At 40.8% G+C, this 27867-nt stretch overlaps 1 protein-coding gene across 2 annotated transcripts in view; it reads right to left on the reverse strand.

The window, feature by feature from the left end:
• The window catches only part of ptprsa (protein tyrosine phosphatase receptor type Sa), a 169494-nt gene that overhangs the window by 110324 nt on the left and 31303 nt on the right, over positions 1–27867 (reverse strand). For both annotated transcript variants that reach the window (XM_061033838.1, XM_061033839.1), the window contains exons 2-4: positions 16869–17092; positions 4997–5142; positions 2393–2534 (exon numbers count right to left, since the gene is read on the reverse strand). In XM_061033838.1, coding sequence (XP_060889821.1) covers positions 2393–2534; positions 4997–5142; positions 16869–16965 — 385 coding nt within the window. In that variant the 5' untranslated portion in view covers positions 16966–17092. The remainder of the gene's footprint in view (positions 1–2392; positions 2535–4996; positions 5143–16868; positions 17093–27867) is intronic.

Here is a 27867-nt window from a genome sequence, read left to right on the forward strand (position 1 = left end):
TGTTCGCCCATTGTCCTCCTCACCTGTGTCACACTGCCAATTCTCTACAAGACCCCCTGATGTCTCCCTTCATCTCTGGCCAACTTCTGTACATTTTCTCTTCATATTTGTTCCCTGGTTTTCCCCTCCTCCACCTCTACTTCTATTCTCTCCTAACATCCATCCCCTTTGTTTTTTACACATTTTTACTTAACCCTGAAAACCTCACTTCTTTGTCACATTTCTTGGTCTTCTCTGAATCAAATTACATCTCTCCTCATATTCTGGATTTTCACCTTCTTATTCCTGTCTCCTTAGTAGCACTGATGGGTTAATGCAGGGGGGGGGGGGGGGGGGTTTGACCTCATTAAAGATGGAAAACAGATAGAATGTTCCGCCATCCTCCTCTGCTGCTCATTTTGCACCTTTGCACCCCACATCATCACACTCGTTTGCCTGGGCAGGAGGGCTGCAGTCTTCCTCAGGGCTCTAGAGAACACCTCATCGAGTTGAATTCCAATACATTTCATTTTCCTGCTGCATCTCTGGACCGCCCTGGGTTTGCCCTGTGCTCTTTCACATAACTGATAACACACACAGGCCTGGGCTTGTAGTTTGAAATGTGGTGTCCCGGTTCCTTGTTCTCATTTTCTTGTTTTTCATCTGTCTTTGTTCTTGTTTCCCTGTATTCTTGTTTTCTGCATTTGGTTTTCTACTGAATAAACTATGTTCAGAATGATCTGTTATTACATTCAACACATCTTAATTGTTTGGAGTCCGAATGACTCCCATCGGGTCTAGTAAAGCTACATGAGTTAAAAATGGAGTCACATTTTAACTTTGAAATAACGTTAATCAGTAAGTTACTTAACTGTTACCTTATCTAGCTCTTAAAAGTGCAATGAGAGTAAAATTGGGTGAAAATATGAAAAGCTTTGTATGTGAGTCAGTAGCAAACATCCTGAAAAACAGCATTTGACTTCTACCTGCTGCTGTGATGTGCATGACTCAATTCAACAAGAGAAAAATCTCAAAAATATGAACTTACATGAACATAAATTACTCAACTTTAAGATCTACATCAAGTTTTGAAGGACATCTCAGGCACTTCCACTTCCCTAGCGCCGACAAGCGTGTTTCAGGGGCAGGGGGTTTGTTTCAAACAATAACTATCCCCAGGATACTGGGCTGGTCTTCCAATCATTGCATCCAAAAAATCCCCATCACATCACACACGCCATACAACCCACCCCATTTCACTGCCTGCGATTCTGACAGCCAGGAAGGCCTAGCAGCTTGTGTGCTGCCAGAAAGCCAGCAATAGCTCAGCTTCATCCAGGCCTGGAAACACGGCAGATGGCAGCAAGAGAGAACAGAGGAGAAGACATTGGCTGTGTGTGTCTGTGTGAGAAAAACAGCAGAGACAGGTAGTACGAGAGAAGAAAGTGGGAGAATGTGACCACATGCTGACTCGCCTATGATGCCGTCCTCCATGACCTCTAAGCTGCAGCTAAACAAATAGTGTTATAGCTCAACTATCTGCCATAGGAGCCAATCAATGAAGGTCCACAAAGTTCAGCCATCACTGATTTCATCGACACAACTCATACTATATTGTTGTTTTACACCTGCTTGTGTGTGAGACTGCGTGTGTGTGTGTTTGTGTGTGTGTGTGTGTGTTGTGTTCTTCTCCAGACAAATCTGAGAGCCGGTGTGCCCTTACTGTGTAAGTGGGTGACCAATCAATCTTTTTCATTCAGGGATCCTATGGGTTCTCATCACGGGCAAATAGAGGTTCAGCTCTTTCTTGAATGGACAGTTGATTAGTTTAATCAAATTGATGGATCCTTGTCACAGGCTCCACACTGTCCATCTGCAGTAAATTCAGGCCTTTTTGAAGGCTGAGAGGTGCAAAGAAATATTCCTCCACATTTTCACATGTAATAATTTAGCGTCTCCAGTGATGATTCATGTGTTGCTGCTGCTAACTCACGTTGTACAATACTCAGTAATGAAGGCTCTCACTGCACACAGGAAGATAGCCGTTGCATGCTTCTTGTATAATTATGTCTAATAAAATCATTAAATAAAAACTTCAATAACATTTGAAGATAAGGGACTTTAAGTAAGCAACATAAGTTATACACAGAGCAGAATTCAAATTGCAAGGTTTACAATATCCCAACTTGGAAAGACTGCAGATATGTTTAGCAGCCAAAAAAAAACCCCACAGACGATCACCTTCCAGGCAAAAAAGGATTTCAAGCAGAGGCCTGACTCACTGTCAAGCGCAGTTCAAAAACAGCAGTCCAAAGTGTCATCATGAAAGACCCGAGGAGCTCCCAGATGCGCACGTTAATGATTCATTTTGTAGTTATCCCTCTGAACACCCGATTAACAATGCAGGACTCACCTCGGATGATGGACAGCTTGGCATTGACAGTGATCTCCCCCTCGCTGTTCTCCGCCACGCATTCATAGATGTTCTCGTCACGAGGCGCTCGGAGAGGCTGGATCCTGAGCACAGCACCGGCACTTTCGTCAAACTCTATGGTCTGTAGGGTAGAGAGTACGATGATTGATGTTAGGCTACACGGAGATGAGATTACAATAGCAACCATAACAGTTTTTCACTATTACTATCTTAACTTCTTTATCATATGTAACCAATGTAGAAAGTCAGTCTTTCAAAATGGATAGTAACTTGACCCCCAACCAATCACATGTGTAAGTGTTACAACTGTTCTTTGTAAGCCTTCGGTCCTCATAAACACAGACGGTAGATACACAAACCGGATCTGTGTGTGTGTGTCTGTGTGTGTGAGTGTGATGTGTGTGATGTGCTTGCTCTCCCGTGTTTTCATCTCTTGTTTTTATCTGTAATTATGCCCTTTGTTCTCTGTGAAGCCCTTTTGTTTTGAACCTAGATGGAAAACAAAAATCAGACTACACTCTGAACGCATCATGTGCTCCGAATACTGAGCAGAGGAGAGCTCCAGTCCAAATTGAAAAAAAAAACAAAAACAAAAAAAACACTGGCTGACAAAAAAAGGCTTCATTTGATTATCCAAACCCTTTATGTTTCAATTATGAAGATGTGCCAAAATAAGAAATAATGATGGTTGCATTTTCTTCAACTCTACAACACATTTTTTTTCCAAAGAATGGCATTTTGTTTTTTCTTTGACATCAACATTCTGACGGTCTGAACTTTAAAAATAATGAGTGCCTCTGAACAAGCTGATGGTTTCATTATCTTTAATTAGAAAACTCAATTTTGCATTTGAATAATTTTCTTATAAAATACAGTAAAAGTACTTACATGTATTGCTTTAAATATGTCTTAGTTACAATGTGGTAGTATAACTGGAACTGAGTATTTGGCACCAGCCCCAAAAACCACATCAACAGTCATGTATCTTTCAGCGAGAAGTAGTATTAAATGTCAAGACTTTGGTTAATGACCAGAATTTAAATGGTGGCATTTCTGAACCAATTACTCCTAGCTCTGAGTATAGCCAGCCATTTTCCCAGCTAATCTCTTTTAGATGGGTGAAGTGTTAAAAAAGATGGTCAGCCTGGCTCTCAGTCTCACAGAGAAACCTACTCCTCCGATATCTATCATCCCTCAGAGGAGCTTACAACATCTACACGGTGGGTTCACTGCTGAGATCTCAGAGCGAAGCATGACTCTGAGATACGAGTACAAGTCTTCAGCAGCCCTGCTGCTCCACTGCTGCACATCTCAGGGCTGAGGCGCTAATTAGGCTAAAAACACTGCAGAGCACGGCATCGTGATCGATATCAAAGCGGCTGTCTAGAGGGAAGAACTGAGGAGAAAAAAAAAATCATAACTACTTCAAAAACCTTTTTACTTTTTTTTTTATTTCATCCTAAACTGAGGAAGGGAAGCGTCCATTCTGGCAGGCTCCATCACGCCCTTGGCTTTGTTTGCCACTTAGCATGCAGAAGAAGGGAACGTACAAACACAGCTCGTCTTTTTATTTTGTCCTCTGTTGAGATGCAGCCCCCCCCCCATTGATGTTGTTGTCATTTTTTTGCCTATTACCCCCCTCCCCTGTGCTCGTGCTGCAGAGTGTGCTCGTGTCTGCCTATGCACTGTCCTCGTTGTTAAGGAAAGCAACTTTTTAATTAAGAGACACTGAGCATCAATCAAGACTTTTAGAGATGCCATCTGGGACGCCTGCCGAGAACTGAACAACAAACATGAATAACGCACAGACACATTCACACAAACAGGGTTGTATGGAGAGAGAGAGAAAAAAAAACAGCTCTGGAAACAAGAATGTGACAACGGCAAATTCAGTCGGGTGCAAATAGTTCTGAGGGGGAGGAATGAGAGAGCTGTGCATTGCATTAATGGGCGACTGAAGCAAACGGACCTGCACATTGCTCAGATGTCAGAGAAGCCAGTCATGAAAAGATTGGGAGTCATTTGTCCAGGACAATTTGTGAGAGCTTTGGCTGCAAAAGCATAAAAAAGCCCTTTTCAATAAGACCGTGTGGGAACCAAACTGCTATAGAAGCCTGTGCTTTTTACTTGGAAGTGGTGTAAGGCAGCGTTCAAAACTAATGTGTAGTCAAATGAAGGTTAAAAAGTGTGGAACGTAAGGACCAATCGCATTTAAACACATTTGAAATGTAACATTTCTTGAGTACAATGTATGAAATTTACCATTTTGGTATATACATTGACAAGTTGTGTACTACAAATATTCCAGAAGTTATTTTATTTGACTGAAATGAAATACTGTGTATAAAAGTCACTAAACCTAAAGTGAATCAATCTTTTATCCCATCCTTGAAGTGGGATTTCTGACTTAGCCATAGTCCACACGTAGGCAGGTATTTTTGAAAACTGAGGTTTTTCTGTGCGTTTTGCTTTTTAGAACATTTAATCCAAAGTAGAAGATCATGTGTTGTCTTACATGTGTGACAGTACAATAACAATAAAGCTTCCCACCATACTTATGGATTCAGAGGCTCGTTGACTCACCTCAATGCGCTGGGAGTTGACCTTTTTGCCTTTCTTGTTCCAGCTAACCGTCGGCTTGGGGTCGCCTGTCGCCTGGCACACAAAGGACACCACGCCCCCCGAGACGCCAATCTGGTCGACGGGAACTTTAGTGAACCGTGGTGGTGCTGGGAAGAGAAAAAGAAGATGTAGAAAGAGAAAGAGAAAAGTCGTCAGAACGAGCTACGAGATGAATGTTGCACGGCTAAAGTTAGCCTTGGTCCTTCCAAGCCAACCTTAATTGACAAGACAGACCACATGACCCACATGTGGGACCCCTTCAGTCTCTCACAAACCTACACTAGCCTCCTCTAGCAGTACTTTCTGTATCTTATTTTCTCCGTTACTCACACACACGGTTCAGAAGTAGAAAGAAGTCCTGGATTAGCTAAAAAGACGGCAACTCAGAGACAAAATAAATACCTTTAGAGATAGCAGGATAGGGTAGGTAGAAAGATATAAAAATAGATAGCTCCATAACTAACCAACCATGGTGACCTATCTTCATCAAAGCAACATGTTCAATGGCCAAATCCTAAGTGTAGACAGTTACATTTGGGATTTGTACATCACACAATCCATAGGGAAACGCCAACTACAACAAATGAAGCAATCCCTCAGAAAAGGACATTTAAAAGACGAGGCAGTACAAGTGAGGTTTGTTTTGATTCGGTTTGACATTGAAGAACACATCAAAAGACTCATCTTTCTGTTAAACAGCAACAAAGCATTTTTAAATTCTAAATTGGACTATGACGAATAAAAAAACTGTATGCGCTAATAGAATTGGTTAAACAGACATTTTTAAAGTAAGGTAGTTTTGGTGGTGTTGGTGTTGGACTCGTTGCTCTCGCCATGGTTGCAGCAGTTTACAGAAAACCAGCCTTTTAGAAAGAGAGATAGAGAAAACAGAGTTCTGGGGGAACTCGTTAAAACCGAATCATACAGATATGTGGGGATGATCAAACGGCTAGCACATAACGTCAAATTAATAATTAAGGGACCATGGGGCCAACACCAGTCTCCAGGCACTGCTAAACACACATGAAGGAGAGTTCCTGCATTCATTATGAGGCAGAGGGAGATAGAGGGTGGGTGTTTTAGAGAGAATGAGGCAAAAAGAGATCGTGTAGGACAAGGGAGAGAAAAAAGGGGCGAGTGTTCTGCTTTAGGGAAAGCAAAGGCGCTGCATGTAAGGTTCATCTCTGTGCCTAAGAACTAACAACTGGAATATATCTGATGCAAATATTACATCAAGAATCTTAAATCAACTTAACAAGTGGTTGGTCTCTAGTTAATCTTAAAAGCTGGTATTCACATTTTTTTTCAGACCAGATAGATCACTTTCATAGAATAAGCTCGCCAAAGGATGACAGGAAACAGAAATCTTAACAAAAAAAAAAAACCAACAAAATGAGTTCCTTTTTCAAGTGTGTGCCATTGTGAGACGCATTTTACCTTGATTTCAAAGGTTTAGATGTCTGGGAATGTAAGATCACTGCTGAAAGCAAGAACATTGGCTCATTAGGGTTGTCGTGGTCAAAACAAGGTAAAACCAAATTCTTTCAACTAAATGCCACTGTTACTCTTATATCATGTTTCTACTTTTTCAAACTATAGCTGTCTGCCAGACTCCCACCACCTTCAGATGAGCAACTCTTGGCATGAATTTTTTCCCCCCTTCTTTCTTGATTGATTTCGGGTAGACGGAGGTCAAGGGGAAGAGCCTGACACTCACTTCTCTGCCAAGATGGAAAGGTGTAATTCCTCCTGTACACACATTATTGTATGATCTCATAATTAAAGTGACTACTTGGTGGTAGACGTGGGGTGAAAAAGTCATAAGATGAAATTCTTCTGGCAGATTCTGGCAGGCCAGAGAGTCTGACATTGACGGACCAAGGATGAAATGTTTCCACTTTTTAAAATAAAGTATTAAAGGGATGTGCTGGCCGGCAATCATTTTAATGTTGGAAATAGTGATTCCTGGCCTTCTGATGGTCAAAATCAAAGTGTATTGATTGTTGCCTCTTCCAAAAAATCTCTTAGCTGTCTTTAAATCTCACTCAAAATCTCTCAAAAAAGTAAAAACCCCTTGGGATGTGGTAATCCCTGACATACTGAAGCAATTTGCTTTATGAAGATTTCCGCACTGACAATACTCTGTCAACATTAAATAGCATATTACAATTATCTTTAGAGGGGCAAATTGCAGCAACCGGAAGTTAATATTGATTTGAAATTATACATAGAGACAGTAATTATATAGGCTGCTCTTAATGTATTCATCTTGCATCCATATGTACAATGTGTGTTGTGTCTGTGCTTTATCAAGTACATGTGACTCTACCTGCGGTTGATATATCTTGCATTTAGATGAGAAACATTTGAAACTTAAATGTTTTTTTTATGCATTGATGTGGCTTCATATCTAAGCTAAAGAGATGATTTCCACTTGTTGCATATTTATTTTGATATCACAAAAATTTAAAACCCAACCTTTAAATAAAAAATTCCAAATCATAAAAATAAAAGACTGTCTACTGTATATTACCAGGTGATATAAATGACTGAGGCTGAAAGATGAAATCACTACCGCAGCTTTTCTTAAGCTTCACAGAGCAAGCCGTCTGCTGCATAAAATGATCCCTTTCCGCATTTTACACTCAGTTTCCATTCTCAAAAGCACTGCTCTTCTGCATTTGACCTTGCCGTACAATGTGCCCTCTGTCCAAACATAAGAGCGATTTACACAGAGCGGGCCTGTGGCTGTGGTTCTGCTGAAGGCCTGCGCCTTTAGATTAGTTTCCTTCTCTGCGCCTTTCGACGTTTCCACTTGCCTTCTCCTTCTTCTTCTCTCTTGTTTCAGAGGAAATGAGATGTACAATTAATTCCTCTGCCTGTATACTGATCTGAATTTAACTTCTGACCAGTTTACTCATAACATTGTAAATTGTTTTTAATATTATCTAAGAAAGGTCTAAAAAGATGCTGAGGAAATAAAAGAGTAATATTTCAAATGAATAATAGCTAAGTTGGAGTTAACAGAGGAGAATTCAGCGAGGTCACGGGTAAAAAGAAGATGAGAAGGAGAGGAAAGGAGGTGACAGGATGATGCAAAAAGGAACTCAATGCAGAAAGTCTTAAATATTTCATCAGGGAGGATTGTTTTTCCCTCTTGTCCTGTTTTTTATTTGAATTTTTTAAACGTTGTCAAAACAAAGTGGGAACATGAGTATTGCATGAGGAGTTTTTAAAAAAGAATCGGATTTTGTTTTAGTGTACACAGCGATGATAGAACCTGCCTACAGTAGAAGGAGTCTCACCTATACCTGCCAACCTGCTTCATTCACTCTGCATGGAGGCAGATTGAAAATCAGGGTTGTAAACTGATGCCCTCCACTGTTTGTTGTGTGTCCTGCACCATCAGATGTAACTAAATCACCCTGCTATGTAACATATATTCAACACATACACACACACACACACACACACACGCACACAGAGTAAAGTGATGCACGTCTTTTTTAAGAGCCAATCCATATGTAAACAACATTCAGTAACTCTAAAAGGGGAGTAGGCCAGTCTTCATTAATTTTCAATCAAAAATATGAAAATAGATTATTTCCAGGATCAAGAGGCAGCACATGTAGATAACTCAGTATGGTAGAAGGTTTAAAGTTATTAACCATCCCTGTTTGGACAAAAGGTAGAGACTGAGGAATGACTACTATAGTACAGTTACTATAGGTGCGGCATGTATGTGACTGTGTGAACTCTGATGAGTGTAATTAACATTTTTTTTTCATTTTCCTTGGCTGTGTGCCTCTGGGCTTCTACTGCCAGGTACTGTTGACTTTGACTGTCTTTTCTTCAGATTTGAACCTTGCCCCATTGGCAGTAATTGCAGGGTAGGAAAGGTTGAGTGGAGTCAGGCCTTAAACTGCTTAAAAAATAATCCCAGTAATGAGTGATGGCATAGACCACACCAAAGTATCAACAGATAAGCTTGTTCTCTATGTTTGAGCCCAGTCAGTATGTGAGTGGGCCTGAGAGGTAATAAATGGGTGGCTTTCCCGTTATAAGTCATTTGTTGTGATCCCTCGAAAAATCACCTCAAACAAGCTTGAACAAAGAAAACATGAAGAAATGCTTTCCAATGTTTTACAGTAACGTTTTCTTGGCAGTCATTTGCAACAGTTTGGCTTTCTGATGTTTGATGAGAGACAATGTGATTTCTACAGTTAAACGACTTCTTTTGCAGAGTCAAAAGTGCAATGTGGAAACCCTTGCATGTTTTTGAATTTTTTCACGACTTTAGAATATACTTTCAAATATCCTCTGCTCGCTGTCTGCCATTCGTTTTACAGAGAGCACAGTGCCTGTGAGGTTTGATTCCCACCGGTGCCACCGATTCCTAAAAATATATCCACTTCTTTAACTGTAATGTACCTTGCAAAAAAGCCTCCACCAAACGTTGAGCGTTATGCTACCAGCGGTGACATTGAAAGGACATTGCACCCGCATTGACCATTTGTCCCTTACACTAAAGCCTGCCTCTATTCCCCGAGCTTCCCTCAGACACACTGAGCTACAGCGCTGCCCAGATAAGCACACAAGACCCCTCTTTATCTGCCTGGTAGGGGGACATGGCCTGAGCTGAAATAACCAGCGAGTGGGGGCCCGGCTATCTTCACAAGGCCCCGAGAATAGAACAGATTCACGCCAACATGAACAGCTAGCAGGAGGAGGGTATATAAAAAAAACAACCTCACACTGTGCTCACAGACGCTTGTTTAGCTAATACAGTAACCACCTGCTATTGGTAGCTACCTCTGTTGGAGCTGATAAGACCAAATACACCAGCACTGTGATTATAAAGTGGTGGAGAGTGGGAGGTGGGTATGTGAATATGAGACAGCTCCATTTATAGCACTTTACTGGTGTCGTTTGGTAGAGGGGGTTTAAGAGGAGGGAGGGGACTGGCTTTATGACTAATACAGTAATTGATGGAGAAAAGCTTCCTCGGTCATAAATAGGAGCCATTATCCCGCTGAATTAGCAAAGTGGGAGACAAAATGACGCGCGGCCATTCAGTGATTTGCAGTAAAAAGGCAGAGAAATTGTGAAATGGCACTTGTTATCCATCTTACCACAAATAGGCATCTTTCACAGCACATGGAAAACTCTTGGTACTCTAACAGGTACTGCTACAAGTAAAACTCGGTCCTGCCACTCATGTGGAGAATACGGTGTCGTCAGCATAAGGATGCAAATGAGAGTCACATCAATTTGAACCTTTTTTTTTGTCTTTAACTCTATACCAACAATGAGTTAAAATATAGAACTTAATCTCATTCTTCTCTGGTATGTTTCCTTAGTGAAGGAAAACAATTTGTCTTCTTTACCTGTATGTCTTTGCGTTGATTAAGGGATTATTTTACTGTTCATCCTTAATGAGAGAGAGAGAGAGAGAGAGAGAGAGAGAGAGAGAGAGAGAGAGAGAGCGAGAGAGAGAGAGAGAGTACTACTAGCCTACAGCTTCCTCCTAACAGCTATCTAAAAGACTCAGCAGGCCATCAAGGTGCTACTGCTAGCTGTCTGTCAGTCCTAGACCTGACTGAAACCCTAACAGCCTTCATCAGCACACACACACACACACACACACACACACACACACACACCTACACACATACACACACACACACAGCTATATGGATCCAGGGATAGATGGATGGACAAATTGATTCAGTCAAATGGGCATTCATGAGGATGGGTTAAACAGCACACAAGCAAGTTAACTTCCAAACAGACATGCATTCTTTCTTTCACACTCACACACACACCACACACACACCCCGCAGGCCCAAACAACCAAGCCCCATCAATCAGGACCAATTCTCACTGGCTGACTGGGCGAGCGCCATCACTATGGAAACCAAGCCTTTACTCTAAACCTGCCTTGCTTTGTCTTGTCTGGAGTTTTTCACACGCAATCACTGCCAACAAAGACCAGCAGACTACTGCAAAAAAAAAAAAGAAAAGTGAAGCAAGACAGAGAAAAGGAGAAAGAAAATTATCAAAGTTGGTCAGTCTGTTGCCAACTGTTGAAAGGGAAATTATTTGGAAAGAAGAGCAGTGTTAGACTGAAGTGTAAAACGTTGTAATACTATGACATTGGTGAGGGGTGAATAACCGAAACCTTCTGAATTAGTGCTTTATACAAGCATACGCTATCTGCCAGTCAGAATAAAAAAAAAACACAATTGAAACTATTCTCAGCTGTAGCTTTTTTCCACAGAGCAAGTTTGGGTCAGGCTCCAGTCCTATGTAATGTTTAGCTTAGCCTTAGCAGAAGTGGTTAATTAAAGAGTTTCCCATTAAAATGTAAGACAGAGAGGCTAATAAAGAATGATTCTTTAGGGTAGCTTGGGTTCCACAAAATTACCTGGACTGTAACAACAGTTTAACACTAAGCAGTGAACGCAACCAATAAAGAAGTAGTGTTTTTATGTAAACCCTTCCCCATTGCATTATACAGTGTGCCTTCTATGTTTACTGCGTTCCAAACAAACTCGCAGGGCACAAGCTTCGCAGGCCATGAGGGACTCGTGGCAGGATGTGGGAACCCAGTATGAAAGAAGTTCTGAGTATAAGAACCCAGAGGTGAAAAACTTTGTCTAACCACACTGCTGTCACAGCAAAGCAGCATTTCTAAAAAAATTTAAAAAAAAGTCCCACACTCATAATATGCACAAATTGGTCCCATTGAAACCATTGTTAAAGGCTAAAAGAAAAAAACCACCCATCGGAAATAAATAGACTCGATTCCTCAGAGAGAGTGGGGGGAATTAAGCTTAAGTGTGTGTCTGATTTTAAAATGGCCATGGAACACAGACAGAGGAGGTGAAATGGCAACAATTTTGTGTCATTTAGAGACTCACTTGAGGTAATTGACACTTGTTGGCTCATTATATGAGGAAGACACCTCCACTTGTCAAATGTGTAGTTTTAGGACTTATCAGAGTGAGGAAAGGACAAGAAAGGGAAGAAAATGGAGTCAAAAAAATAAATCTGCCGTCTTTCTGTTGACAATAAAGCAAAAAAAAAACTCTCACTGTGCCTTAGTATTAAAATCAAAGAAAAGCCATACACAAGGAAAAGTCCGAGTGCAGTCCGACAAATACAAGCACACCGACAGGTATAATAAATATATTTCTATGGGAGGTTAGTGAGAACATACGTGTTTAACTCAACATAAAATCAGCTTCATGAAATTTTTCCAACGGACAATTAAGAGGAAAGAAAGACGTTTTCTTGAAACACTAAATTCAATCTTTTCCCTCCAGTATTTGTGAGTTTCGAGCTTTGTGAATTCAACACATATCAGCCTCCTGAATTTCAAAAGTGCCAACAGGCTACTCGAGGCAGGGATTCATGTCTGTAAAGCAATTAAAAATTAACTTGTTTTCTTCTCATTTCGGGGAAAACAGTGTGTTGAGTGAAGCAGGGGGCCAAGCATGCAACAGCAGGGTGAACAGGAAATTAAATTTGACAAGAGTTAACTTGACAGTGTTGGCTCAAACATTATTTGACTGGAAAAGATAAGGAGCAAGGTATGGAGGGGTGAAAGAAAGAGAGCAATAGGAAGACACTAGTAGAAAGAAAAACAGACAGAGGTGGCATGAAAAAGTACAAGAAAATAACAAGTCCACTAAGGGCTTCGTTTTTGTTTTTCTTTCCGAATCTGCAGCTTCAAAGGAATATAAATAATTGAACAGCCTCACCCCATCACTTTGAGTTCTGGCCAATTATTATTGGGAATGCTTTGCCAAAAATGTTAGTGTTGAGGACGCTAAGAGGCTGAAAGAGAGGAAAGTGTAGAAGTAAGGAGGAGGTAAAGGGACAGAAAAAATGCTGACAAAAAGCCCTGCTGCACTGTAAACACAAGGCACAATACCTCGTCATCTTTGTCAAGACAAGTGAAGAAAGACAATATATCAGAATCTTCATTTTTTTTCTCCCTTCATCAAGGAAAATATGAACTTAACTTCCGACAGACAATAACAGAACACCACCGAAAAGGAAAGAATGATTTCTCCCCATGTGGCTTTAAAACCCGATTTGAATATCTAATGGCAAAATTAAAAGAATCCTCATAATGGAAACAGCTGGAAACAAGGTTTTATCAAGTCATTACGGGCCCCCAAAGGTCTAGGTGTGTGGTTGTGTGTCTGTGAGTGTGTGGCCTTTTTTTTTTTTTTGTTCATAGGGAATGGTGAACACCATGGCAACTGTGTCCAACCCACAGCTCATAAATCAAAAACCAATATTAGGATATGAGAAATTAAGATGATATTCATACGTTTAATATCTGCAGTAATGAACTTCACTTCAATATCCAGAGAAATTATTCATCAGGCAGCCTGACAGTGTCAGAAAACACAACCTTTTGATGGTTGAAGTGAAAAATTAAACACACCTTTTGAGCGCTGCGTTTGATCCAGTTCTTTTAACAAGGACTTTCTACTTTATTAAATAATTCACACTTTCAGTGGTGTTAGGTCTTTGTTTTGATGCTTCATTCTCTTTAATCAGGACTAAAAAGCCGCCTGGGTTGCAATTTTGCATAATTTCTATAAATAGGTTTCCCTCTGTCAGAAACATTACCATTTTGCCACTAAATATTCAATGATATGACTTAGAAAATGTTTAGTAAGGAAAAATAAGGAAATTAGGATTTGCCTGGGAAAAAAAACATACATCATCATTAATTGTGAGAACTCAAATGTACAGTCTCTATCACTTTTGTGTTCTGACTGATTATTTATCAGTTGAGCAAAGGATACTTTTGATGGCCTGGTCTTAAAAATACACAAGTATTACAATTTAACATGATACTTTGGGTTTGTGTATGCATGACACTGTCATCAAATATTACAGCTTGGCGAGAAAAAAAACAACCTCAATATGCTACTCAAGCATGACAAAGCTCAGGTGACACTCAACATATTAAAGCAAGACACGTACACACACATAACTATCTGTTTGCCTGCACACAAATTTCATGCAAGCATGCAGGCAAATAGAGACAGACACAAACAGGGAGGCAGGCATTATTACGGACGAGGTGGCGGGATTTATTGAGCCATCTTTCTTTCTCTTTTGATTAAAAATGTCTCCTTCTCACTGTGATTTATGGGTGTAAATGGAAAGGGATGGAGGGCAGAGAGAGAGAGAGAGAGAGGGATGTGAGAGGAAGGGATGACATCATGCTTTCAGATGGGCACAAGGGTTGCTTCGACTGTGTGTGTGTGTGTGTGTGTGTGTGTGTGAGAGAGGGAAAGTGTTGATAAGAGGAAGGGGGTGGTGTCTTTGTCCCACCCCATCCTCTCAGTGCAGCAGGTGGGGGAGTGATTATAATTGGACAACTGCACCACTGGGCTGTGTGTAATGTGTGTGTGTGTGTGTGTGTTCAATGTGTGTTTGGCTGTGCATGTGGGTGTGAAAGACAATCAGAAGGAGCAAAAGTAGGTAGTGCGCGTGTGCATATATTTGCAGACATAATGGAGGGGAAACGCTGTGTGGCCCCAAAGAAATGAAAAAGAAGAGCGAGCGCTCTTGTGACTAGTTTGTGTGTTTGTGTGTGTCTGTAACCAGGAGGGGGGAGGATGGGAGGATGGGAGGATGGGGGGGGGGGGGGGGGGAATAAACAAAAAAACAGTATGAATATGAGCAAGATACAAAAAGACAGAGTGAGCTTGACAAAAACAGCGATCATATCCACAGGCAGAGCAGACAAAGAGTGGCAGATACTGACAGATGGGGAAAGAGCCCTGCTGTTAGTGTATTTGTAAGCGTGTATGTGTGTATGTGTGGTTGTGTGGTTGTGTGGTTGTGTAAGGGGAACGCGAGAGAGAAGGGGAAGCTAATCTCCAACAAAGATGAAGCAGACTGCACTGGCTGTTATTTAAACCAGGGTGAGCAAACAGAGGCTGAGAATAAGTTCAAGTGAAGAAGGAAAACAGAGTCCAAACCTTCTGGGGAACGTTCTTAAAAAAAAAAAAAAAAACCTGTTTAGAGGAGCAGCTTTTGCACCTTTTCTTTACTTTCACTTATGAATTATTGTGTAGCCTTCACATCAGTTAGACAGAAAGTTAAAAAAGAAAAAAAAAAGGAAGAGAACATTGGCATGTGTTTGACAGCTGCCTGAGTGCAATTTCAGATGTTTTCAGGCAGCTGAGCTGAAAGACACTCAAATTATGCTTCCAGACACTCAAACCACCACGCAATCAAGAGCAGACAGCTCTGTTCCAGCAGGAGAAAGTCTAGTCCTCCTCGTGCTTTCTTGAACCAACGAGAACACACTCAGAGAATGTCAGAAACTAAGATGAAGGACAACACTGACAGAAGTAACACAGCGAAAATGCAATTTATCCTGCAAATTACCTGAAATATAAAAAAGAAAAATCTACCTATAGAGAGAAAGTGTATACCTAAAAAACACTGTTGATAGTTGATATCTAATTATAAGACTTTCTTTTTTTTTAAATCCCTGGCTCTTTTTTTTTTTTGATGGATGCTCTCTGTCTTTGTTAAAAAAAATAATAATTTTAAAGACTAAATGTAGTTTGCAGTTTCTTTATCCTCTAATAACACTAATATATTATTTGGTTTTTCTATAGTTTGGATGCCTGTGAGGTGAATTTATTCCTGGGCTTCTTGCAAAAAAAATCTTTGGTACCAACCTGATATATGAAAAAAAAAACTGACTCCAACTAGTTCATTGTTTTTTTCCACAAACGAACAAGAAAGACAAGAAAGTGTGGAATACGATTTTATCCAATCAAAATGAGACACGGTTTAAGCACTTCCTTTTCTTAGATATTTAACACACACAAAAAAAACACTGAGGCAAATCTGAACAGGCACATTTATATGTTAAATATTAAGGGTAAGCTCAGTCAGCAAACTCAACATGCAAACAAATACTAACATGTCACTGGAAAACATGCTCACAATATTCTACACATATATACCCTTTCACTATCCCCAAGCTCAGGATTTACAGACAATAAAACCCAAGGGGGAGCCAACCCCACCTCGCCATCACGCTTAGTTCTATTTCTCTGCAGAGCCTCCTCTTTGTTTTGCCTCCTTAATGCTGCTCTAAGCCCGTCTTAACGGGGAAATGGTGCAGAACAAATCCTGAGCAGGAGTTGACAGGGTGGGATAAGAGACTACTGATGTCCCTCTAACACAGCCAGTTATGGAGGACAAATTATACAAAAAAGCATCACGTCGACATGGAAAATGTGGAAAATGCTATTTAAGATTTTATATTGCCTGGGTTTCTGATGTGTATAAGAAACACATGTTCAGCTACATATCATTTTCTGTATATGAAAAAAAAAACTTAGATCTGAGGTGCTTTCAGGGGTAGATGACAGAGACAAATTTTCTTACAAGTCAAACCTAGCTCTTGACATTCGAGAGAAGTACTAATTTTCTCTCTCTCTCTCTCTCTCTCTCTCTCTCCAGAGAGGCAGTCAATAAAAACAGACCTTTTGGAGATGAAAACAGCCTCTCTAAAATGAGATATCAACAGTCCTAGACAGAAATACAATCCCGCCAAAAGCAAACGGAAAAGGATAGAAAGAAAAAGCAGCTGAAGTATCTCTATTACAGAGCCTCGGCAGGAAGAGTTCACTTTTATAACCCACCATGCACAACCTTTCCACACTATTTCCTGTTTAATCCATGGATCAAACACGACTGATGAACCTCTAAAGGGCAAGAAGGAGGACAAAAAAAAGAAACGGAAGCTGTAGGGGAAGTCTGTCTTGATACTTACATAAGGCGTGGGAGTCTGTGAGCAGCAGTGATAGCAGCAGAGTGGTGACAGGCAGCAGGAGTTGCAAGGAGAGGCGAGGGGCACCGCTGGTGGCCATCTTGGCTCCAGTTGGGAAAGAGGGGGCAGGGAGGGGTGGGGTGGGACTGATCCTTGACCTGGCTGGAGAGCCGAGGCCCCGGCTGCGCAGGGATGGTTGGGGTCTTCACGCAGGATGGCTTGGCACTCTGTGAAAATGACAGAAAGAAGGACAGGAAAATTAGATTTGTTGTTTTGTTGATCGATATTGTATCGAACGTTGCTGGATGCTGATGTTTACTGTACACTGTAATGTCAGACTGTAGCTAACATGTTCTTCAATATGTTGGTCTGTCTTGAAATATAACATCCCTGAAGGGTGCATTACAACATTAGCACATCAGAGGTGGTTTCCATGCTGATAATATCAGAGGTCAAAATAGTTTGATAGCAGCAACGGTTACAGATACAAAAGACCAAATTAAATGGAAGGTGAGGAAAAAGGTGTCGGTTCTGCCAGGACTTCTGATGGACACGTGAGACCAATCAGCTGTTCTTTCCACAACCTCTCATGCTGTTGCTAACAGATAAATGGAGAAAAGGATATAATGTGTTGGTGACACTACTGGAAGCGAAGTGTCACTCACCACCATCCATACCCTCCCCAGCTAACAACCACCATCTTCTCACAACCCTTAATTAGCAGGAGAGTCACTGTTGTGTTTCTTTTTTCTTTTTCCTAATCACCAGATCTTGTCATTATTTGCTTATCTCATTGCCTTGTAATTACACAGGCATCCAATGATATTCCAGGTACTGTCTCTTTGTTTAAGTCAAATTGCCATTAATCCCCTGAGCCACAGGGAGGGACTAGGGACGCCCACCATCACACACAGACCCAGACACGTTTTCTCTCATTGATATGTCTGGTGCAGCACAAAGCTACCACCAAGTGGTTATACATACTCTTTAATTACGAAGACATGAATTAGAAGACAAAGATAGAAGGGAAGTAAGCGAAAGACCTGTGACATGAATGGAATGAGATTGTCGATTTCTTTCTTTTTATATTAAGCATGGATCCCGTTCAGCTGACACCCCTGTGTGCAATCTTAAAATAAGTAAGCAGGTGAGATCTTAAAAAGTCTCACTCCGACATGTATCTGGGTTGGTGACAGCACAAACTTCACAAACAATTTGCAGTTCATCGTGGATGCTCGGAGATAGTTTTTCTAATATTCTGTCCACATTGGTTGTTGCAATTTTGATCCATCAAACAGCCACATTCACTCTCCCAGGACACTTCATAAAAAGCCTAACCTTCTAACTCACATCAAGTTGCCTTTGACAGGTGTCAGTAGCTGCAATGTGGACTGAATGTACTTTAAAAAAAAAATCAAATAATAACCGACTATGATCTCTATCATTCAGATGCAACCAGGCTCATAGGGCTGAAAGCTGAAGCAATGTGTTAAAGAACGTGTGGACTACTCCAATAAACTGGAGTGAAATACATCCAGAATAATAAAAGACCTCACTTTGAGAACAATTTGGAATGTGTCAAACATGTCAATTTGATAAATAGTCAAAGGACGTAAAAGGTTACTATATGCTTCTGTCCTACAGGGCTGCAGTTGTGACTGTGGCTTTGAGAGTTGCAGAGAACCACAGCTAATTGCAGTGTAACCGAGCACCTCAGACAGCAGGCGTATTTAAGCACCACACCCTTCACAGCTACTGGACCACGCGCCTCAACTTGGCTGCATGAAACAGACAGACACGTGCAGGCAAGGCAGACTTAAAATAAAACCACTAACACACACAAGAAATGAAAAAAAAAAAACAATACACCCGCAGTCTGAAGCTTCTGGCCTCTTTTTTTTTTTTTTTCCACATGAATATTCAACCCTTTTGGCCCATCAAGCAGAGAAATTCAAGAACACGCGCTTCACAAAAACACAAAGACATAGATCCACAATAGGTCTTTTGTGGCGACGCCATGCCAGAAATGAGTGGGTGTCTTTCAGAAGCTAAGCTCATCTTCCAACACAATACGATACACACACGACCCACATGTGTGTCCGTACTTGTCTTTTACTTTCCTTTTTTTCTTGGCCTGGGGGGGGGGGCAGGTGATGTCATAGGTGAGAAAGGAAACACAGAAACATGAAGAGGGGGAGTCAGGGAGTATCAGATCGTCTAGGGGAGTTCTGAGTGATGCCTCTATTGTTCCTACACTGTAAACATCTGTGGAGGTAGAGGGACTCTCGCCATGCCTGTAGGGAATTACTCTATCTATACTCACAAGATGCCGAGGTTATGATTTATGGCCCTCCCCTTAGGGCATGGCTTTCTATCTCCACCTTTGGTTGCTACACACACTTCACAACACAATTACAACAGCTATTGTAGATTAAAGCCTTTGCCAAACATAAGGTAGGCTTCAGTTTAACAATAGACACTGTCTATGCAGCTCAATGCATTCCTCTCCTACCTCTAAATAAAAGACAGTATTTAGAGAAGTTTAGACATAAAGACATCCACACACATACATTTGTTAGGTGTAGGGGAAGATAAAAAAAAAAAAAACCTCAGCAAAGCAACATTTTAATATAAAAAGCAAAGATATCTCTGAACACATACTAAAAGTTGCACAAAGAATTCCTTTGCTCAAAGGGAAGACATGATACAGGAAGCGCAGCATGTTTCTACTGCTATTAGCACCTCCTTGGGAAGACCTGTCAAGTCCCGCTAAAAGCATTCATCACTTTCCCTCCAGACATGAGAAAAGAGTATTTAGCATTCTGGCAACGCTAGCAGAGAGGCCAATCGATTGATAAACCCTCACCATTACCTCAGCTGCTTTCACATCATAGGCTGTGCGATTGAGAGGAAACTGCTAATGGTTGTGTCTTGCAGATTTTCCGAGTGATCACTTGACAATTTACTAATTTCCAAAGAGGATCGGGCCTATGAGATATAGTTTAGGGTCTTTAAGCTGGCACAATACGAGCATTTGGAAAGTGAAAGCAATATCGACTTACTTGCCCAATCTTTCAACAGTAAGTTATACAGAAAGATACCAGACAAAGCAAGTTCTGATGACCCTTTGGCCTTTATAATGTGGTAGTAATCAAGATCAAGCCGTAATCTTGCTACAAAGGAACTGAACCTTAAAATTAAAGAACTTAGAAAAGAAACTAAGCAGCAGCATGGAGGTTGATGGTAACATAAGGTGATCATTTGAAAAAAAAAAAAAAGCAAGTCAAACATATTTCTAAGAGTGGGTGTTTTCAGTATTTGCCAGTACAATCAGATGTTGTCCGACTACCTGAAAATGAAAGATTAAAGGCCTAAACACAACAGCTTCCATACAATCAAGGCCAATAAATGAAGTAAAGCGTCGCTTATTTTATTTTAACTGACAGCCCAACTGTGAAGGAAGTCAATTATTTCAATCACAGGTAGCTTGCATTGATAGGCAATTATTCTTCAGCTCAAACCTTTTTTAACCAAGCCATCACTGTAGATATTATCCAAACACCGTGCTCTTGTAATTATAACCAAAGTGGTGGAGCACTTTCCACTGAGCGGTGGCTATCAGGGCCTCTTTGACATGGTCGAGATTTAAATTCAGCTCGTTTCCTCACGCAATATTGGTACTAATGCATTTGATTACAGCGATTGAAAAAGGCAGCACATGCGAAGGGAGATTGGAATTTGCATTATGAGCATGAAATGAGAGCAGGATCAATGGTTATAACACTGTGCACACCACAACACGCTTTGCCATATTGGACAAGGAAAAACCTAAAAGGAGTGGCGAGTTGGACCAAGACCTGGATTCTGAGTAGCCTATAGATATGAATTCTAGAGAAGAGGCCTTGACACCATTGGCTTCAAGAAACACATCTATTTTCATACACACTCTTCTGTCTGCAAACTGTTCTTCACACACACACACACACACACACACACACACACACACACACACACACACACACACACACACACACACACACACACACACACACACACACACACACACACACACACACACACACACACACACACACACACACACACACACACACACACACACACACACACACACACACACACACACACACACACACACACACACACACACACACACACACACACACACACACACACACACACACACACACACACACACACACACACACACACACACACACACACACAGTAAAGATGTGTAGTTGTATTCACAGTGAGAAAAACAAGCACTGATCACCTGAGGGAGCACATTTATAGTCTCTTTTATGAGGTGAACTGTAATCTCACTTCCCGCTTAGTTAAAAAGACCGCTGCTTGATGATCAAAAATGCATGTTTGATGTTCAGATCTTCAAAAAGAATAATATTTCCAGTGTCTAGTTCCAGCAAAAAAAAAAACAGTTGGACTTTCTTCATGCAGAAGTTCATTTTCAAGCATTGTTTGGTTTCCAGAGTTTGTGTGTCTACCACATCTAAATTTTGGCTCCGGGACTCTGATAGGCTTTGTTTACAGTGACTCCCTGCTTCGGCCCGGCATGGATGTTGTTGCCTCTACAGGGAATCGGAGGGAACCTTCTCTCCTCTGAGGAAGTTTAAGGCTGTTGTGGAAAAACTGGCTAAAATAATCTGTCCAAAAGTCACAGGAAGCATAAAGGTTTCTTGTCTTAAGAATAGCTTCTTTTAATAGTATTACATTCAAATTTGATTTAAAATTTGGCCATCCCCTCTGCTTCCTTTGGGATCATGTGAGCTCATGGAGGACCATGTGAGGAGCTGTGTTGCTGCCTTTAGGGTTTAATAGGCCTTATCTTAATTATATCCCATAGTGAATGATTTCTTTTTATATCCTACAATGTATATTATATGTTTTATATTAGAGAGAACAATATCAAACTTTCTTGATACATTACTTTTCAAATTAACACAGCTCAAATCAAATGGGGTAAAAAAACCAAACCAGAGTTCAAAGGTACAGGCCAACATTCAAATCCAAATAAATTTTTGCTCAGTGACAAATGTTATCACTAGTAACATTTGTAGTACATAAATCATATATCAACATGTTCCTCACCATGATCCAATTTAAATCTTACAGCATATGAGGAACTTTCAGTTTGTATTTCAAAGCACTAAGTCGAATGTTTTCTTTTCTTATCTTGTCTTGTACATGTGTAAGTAGTGTTTTTCTGACTGAAAATCTTATCCTGATGTCTTTAAACTGTCAAAAGTATCACTCATTGTGAATATATGCCTTGGAAAATCATCCCACACCTACTCTCTACAAGCTGATTAAAAATGATATATAGAAATAGGCAAACCAGTTGCTTCAGGTCCAGTTTGCTCTGATTGGTCATTTAATCAGATAAAAACTCCTCACAGGGGATGTAAAGCAAAACTCATTCACAAAAATGTGTTGCTTATTTCTGTTAGCGCTTACTTTGGTTATAGTATGTTTGACAAAAATAACTAACAGCTGATGGTTGTGGCTGGAAGTTAACTGAGCTAATACTTGTGAAAAGAAGAGACCGGAAACTTTCAATTTGGGGCTTAAAATTCAAAATAGGAAAACAGCACAGACTGCTCATGTTAATGTGTTGCTTAGTGAAATGTTGCATACTGTAAAGTATTTTTTTGGTAGATGGGGGTTAAAACAGGCTAAAGTAGTGTTAACTGCTGCTCTAAGCCAAATACCGTAGTACAACTAAGTGTCCTGAATGACTTCTCCAAAATGAGTAATCATTGGCTGATGTCTAATGACAAGTAATGTTCTTTGCAGCCCATATGTTTTAGGCAAGTTATATACTTTTGCTGACTTTTGAACTAAAAGACATAAAAATAAAAGAATCTTGCTGATGCAGTAGACCTAGCCGAAAATAAACCAGTCGATTGTTCTATCTACTGCTACAGGATGATGGAAAAACAGATTTTTTTTTTGAGACAATAAAGCCTTTTTCATGGCCAAGTCCAAACCCTGCTGTCTGCTGTTTATTTCAGCCTTCAGCCAGTGTCTCTCCTTCTGTAGTCTTTCACCTCAGATGACGTTTTTATGCGTAAGCCCCTAGTTACAGTCTTTTACTGTCTTTCAGTGATTCATATTGACAGAATACCAACAACACAGAGATGTAAGAATCAGGTCTATTCTGTGTGGGTGTGTGCGTGTAAGTGTGACTACTTTATTTGTATGTTTGATGTATGTCAAGTTTTGAGCTTTTGTATTTGATCCCATGGGAAAAATGATTTCCATTTGTATTGTTGCATCTCTTTTTGCATGAGTTGGAGCACAAGACATTTACGTGTATGTATGTGATCATAAATAAAAAATATATAGTACCCTGCTTTGTTTAAAGCTGTATTCTCATGTTTAAAGGCGTTTCAGCTTCATGTTTGCATCTGTTGTACAGTCCTTAATAATTCAGTGTGAGTTGTTTAACGTATGCAAACAATACCATTTACCGGTTTCTGTTTGTTAATGTTTTTGAGTAGCAGAAGTACACAAATACACAGACACACAAAACACCTCAGCCATAAAACAAGTCAATAGCAACCTTCTGTTTTTCACCATGCTGAAATCCTAAAAGTATTGATTCCATGTGTCACTGCAGCTTTTTTTTCCTCCTCTTTCTCTCTCAGTCGTTGCCTCTCTCACAGCCTCAATCATTGCACCTTTTTAGCTTTCTGCATCAGAATATCGGCTCAATTTAAGGCAAAGTCTACCAGGAGGAAATGGGGGAATACCTAATAGCTATATATGCAAATTGTTAGAGTTATATGAGCAGCAAAAGAGGAGTGTGTGTGTATGTGTGTGTGTTTGTGTGTGACGGAAGGTGTGTTTGGCTTCTAAATATATCCCCCTGATCAAAACCAGTCGTTCTTCAAGTCCTCCATCTCTGTTTTCATTGAGTCTCAACCCCCTTCCCCTCCTCTCCCTCATTTCCTCTCCTTCCCTTCCCTTCCCTTCCCTTCCTTGAACTCATGCATACTAAACTATGCTTGCATTGCAGATGTTTGCTGGGGAATCACATGAATTTGCATGGAACTGCAGGACTATTATGTAAATGCCCCAGTGTGTATCTACCTCCCAGCTCCACTGCTTTGTTGCCATACACTCCATCCTGAGAGATCCATGTCGGAGGAATTTCAAACAAGGTGCACCTGCCCTGGCGCAAGGCAGAGTAAATGAATTCATGCGTAATGAAATATTTTTTTCTGTCCATTTGGAGGGTAGACATTTTCAACTTTAAGCTTCGAATTACATTACTTGCACCACTAGTATAAACTGCACGACAACAGGTAGAAGGTGTGCAAAGATGACTCTTCATATACAGTCCCAACCTTTATCCACTATGAAAAAAGCACTTGGCAACAGCGGCAATGACAACCCTAAGTTGAACAGGCAGAACCAGGTTTATTGGTGAACAGTCACCAGCCTGATTTGATTTTATATTGTCCAATAGTTCCAGTATCAGAAAAAAAATATGTTTAAGAAACCATTTACAATGTGAAGCTGCAAAGTTTTTCAGAGACAAAGACATTCCAAGGCAAGTCTCCGGTACACTGGCACAAATTTTTGGTAGAAGGGATCCAAGGCACAACAAAATCCTTATCATATTACACTGCCACGGTTAGATCAAATCAGTAATATTTGGACCATTGTGTGAACACAACACAACGGATGAAATGTTGCCTAAAGTGAAGGTTGTTTGCATAGGGAGACTTGCGTTGCTGTGACCTCATTCAGAGATTGCAGAATGCCCTGCCCTGGCAACCTCTCCTTTGAGTATAGCTTTCCCATGAGTCTTTGCCCTCAACTGTTCCCAACCTCCCAGGCCAAGGAATTGTGCTCGACACCTCTGAAACACCTCGTGTCGGCCATCTGCTATCCCCCTGGAAGCAACGTCTCCTTTCCCCTTGGTTCTAGTGAACCTTTTGAAGTCTGGTTAGGTTTCGATTTTGCTGGAAAAAAAAAAAAAATGCTGAAAATCACATGTTCACCTTTTATTGTAACTTTTAAAATGTCCTCTTTCAATAGCTCAGAATGACCAGTGTTTCGACCCTGTATCTGATCCATGTTCAGCCAGCTCTCAAAGCTTTCTGGAAACCTGATAGACTCTTGTCTCAGACGATTTTCAAAAGGAACTGGCGGTTTACAAAAAGATTTGAGACCAAATTACCAGAAGCTTACTGAATCCTCAACCTTTTGTTTTCTTCCAGGTGTTGCCCTGAGTTCCATTGGCAGGAAATGGGTTTACACTGAACATTATGAGGCTGCACTGCTCTTCCAATAAACACCCTGGGCTGTGAGGCTTTTAGCTGAAATCCACCTCGGTTGAGGTTGAGTGCACAACAGCGAGCGCAGGGGTCGTGCTGCGGGGGCGAACGGATTGGCAGCTGAGAGGCTTTGGCGGCAGGCTGACCTCCTAAATGCGGACTTTATTGCACAGCCATTTTGTTTACCACCGAGGGGTGACACCCTATCTGTCTCCTGTGTAACCTCGCCATACTCTGACGCCACGAGTTGGCAGACGACATTCACACACCTGACACACGCTCGCGCAGTAAGAGGTACGCTTGTTTATGCGTTTTCTGCCTCACCTGGCGTGTTGCACTGGCGGCCACGTATCATAAAAGCCGATGGTTACAGGTGGTCTCTGGCTGCGATCGCCATCCACCGTAGCTCAGAAAAGTATGGGAGGGACTGCTCATATTTATATAGAGAGAAAAGGCATTTCATTATAGCAGGAAATAGTTGGGACGCTGGAGGAGAAGGGTGAGTCTGGGTTCAAGCCAGTCCTTGACAATAAAGCGGCACTTATTTGGGGATGTGTGTGTGTGTGTGTGTGTGTGTGTGTGTGCGTGTGTGCAAGAGAGACTCTAGTCCTTAGGAGAGCTGGGAAAAGGAGGAGTTAGGGGGGCTGTATTTGGCCTTCTGCCAACACAGGCAGACAAGCATCACACCGACTGACCAGAGGCTTGAACGCCCTTTAAAAATTGCCACAGGAGTCGTAAGGAACTTTTTGAAGGGCAGCCGGGACTGTTTGGGAAGAGAGCGCCATATTCATTTCGGAAATGGGTTGCGCATGGGGGAGAAATGAGATTATCATAAGTGATCGAGGAGGAGGAAGAGGCAGAGGAGGAGTGGGAGGATGAAGGGAGAGACTGGCAGACCAGGGTGTTTTTTAAAAAAAAAAAAAGTGTCTTCAGAGTAATTTGCAGTGCTCACCGTGCAGTGCTACCATTTGAGAAACTGTTGACACCTAAACAACAAAATGTCAACAAAATTCACAACTGAGTGAAGACTGGAGCTTACTTTGGCCCTCCACTTGAAAAAGTTTAAATCTAAATGACTGTGGAGATGACATGTGAACCTTTTCTATAAAAAGCTTGTTATGAAAACACAAGGACACACAAGGTGAACCTTATATCTTCAAACATGATTTAAGTCTCATGAACTTTTTTTTTTTTTTCCCAATCATAAAACCTGATAATGCTCGCTGCCAGTGGCATGAAGTGACTCCGGTTTCAACATATCAGTCTAACCTGACATCATTCATTCAAATATAATGAAACCTTTGCTGAATCAAGGCTGCTCTTTCAGGGTTAATATCTACGGCTAGCTTTCTGATTAATCCTGTGTGGTCTGGGAATAAAGAGGGGCACATACAACCTCGAACATTAGAATACAAATACACATCGAGATAGGAACACACTCCAACACACAGGGGCACACTATTGGCTTTGTTGATAACAAAACCCTGACTTGCTAGTGTGATTTTTTTTTTCAGGGAATTAATTGAAAATGGAGTAAATCCTTGTAATTTGCCTCTGATAATAGACTAAAGCCCATTAGCTGGCTAAGTAGTTTTTAGCGGCCTTATTGAGTAAGCCAAAGTTTCTGAGATTTGACTTTTACCATGTGTATTTATGGATTTCTTTTCATAATGTGCTCTTGTTTGTGATATCACATGATTCCTGACTGGGAGAAGGCTTGAAGATGAAAAAGACTCTAATCAACATGCTTCAAGTATTTAGAACAACGCCATGGGATTAAGTTACTTAAACATAATATTTGAGTCATTACTTCTCTGTGCTTATTTCCAAATTACATTAATTGCTTCATTTCCATTGTGCTTGATTAAAGTGGTCTGATTATATGGTTCAATGTACAAGAAAGAGGATAAACACGCCACCATAGCAATTAGTGTTGTGCAACTTTAAGTGCAGCAGGCTGTGGTTAGATCCTGTTTGGGCTGGAGGTCAGGGGAGTGTCTGTAGCCCTGTCAGTCACACAGCATTGTAAAGAGCAGAGACAGATGGCAAGGTTGACCCACACTCTGTCTTTGCCTGTCAGTCCAGCCATCACAGTCTCAACCACCAGCACTTCTACTGAAAGCATGGGAAAGACAACTGCTTTTTTACGGCCTTTAAAAAGAATCAAAGAACAGACAGCAGCAAATGTGACACTTTGACTCGGGACTTTCTACTTTAAACTAAAGCACTGCTTTCCAAGAGCGTTCAGAACAGCAAGCAAGACGATGAAATAGGAAAAGAAGACAAAACGAATACTATTTTAGGCAAGAAAAAAACATGAATATGCAAGGACAAGCAATTTAGAGATCATAAAATTTATCTTAAGGAAATGGAATTGTAATTATAATCTGGCATTGGTGTTTTCATCATGCATAGCATGTGAAAGTGTTTACAGCAAAAGCATCTTAATAAAGAAAAAACTGTGAAGTCGAGTGAAGAGAAAAAGTGGTTTTAAAGAAGAAAAACACATTCAGAAACTTTTTAGTGGTCTAAAGTCTATAGGACTGAAAAAGTTTCAGTGGAAATCCCCTCAGCGTTTCTACTGAAGATCAGACAGTGTGAAAAGTCCCTTGTCTTTTTGCCACACATTGAGACTCAAGCCGCCCCATGTGACCTGTTGAGCATTTAGCCAGTGGTTG

The sequence above is a fragment of the Labrus mixtus genome, chromosome 3 (assembly GCF_963584025.1).
Source record: "Labrus mixtus chromosome 3, fLabMix1.1, whole genome shotgun sequence".
Classification (NCBI taxonomy): domain Eukaryota; kingdom Metazoa; phylum Chordata; class Actinopteri; order Labriformes; family Labridae; genus Labrus; species Labrus mixtus.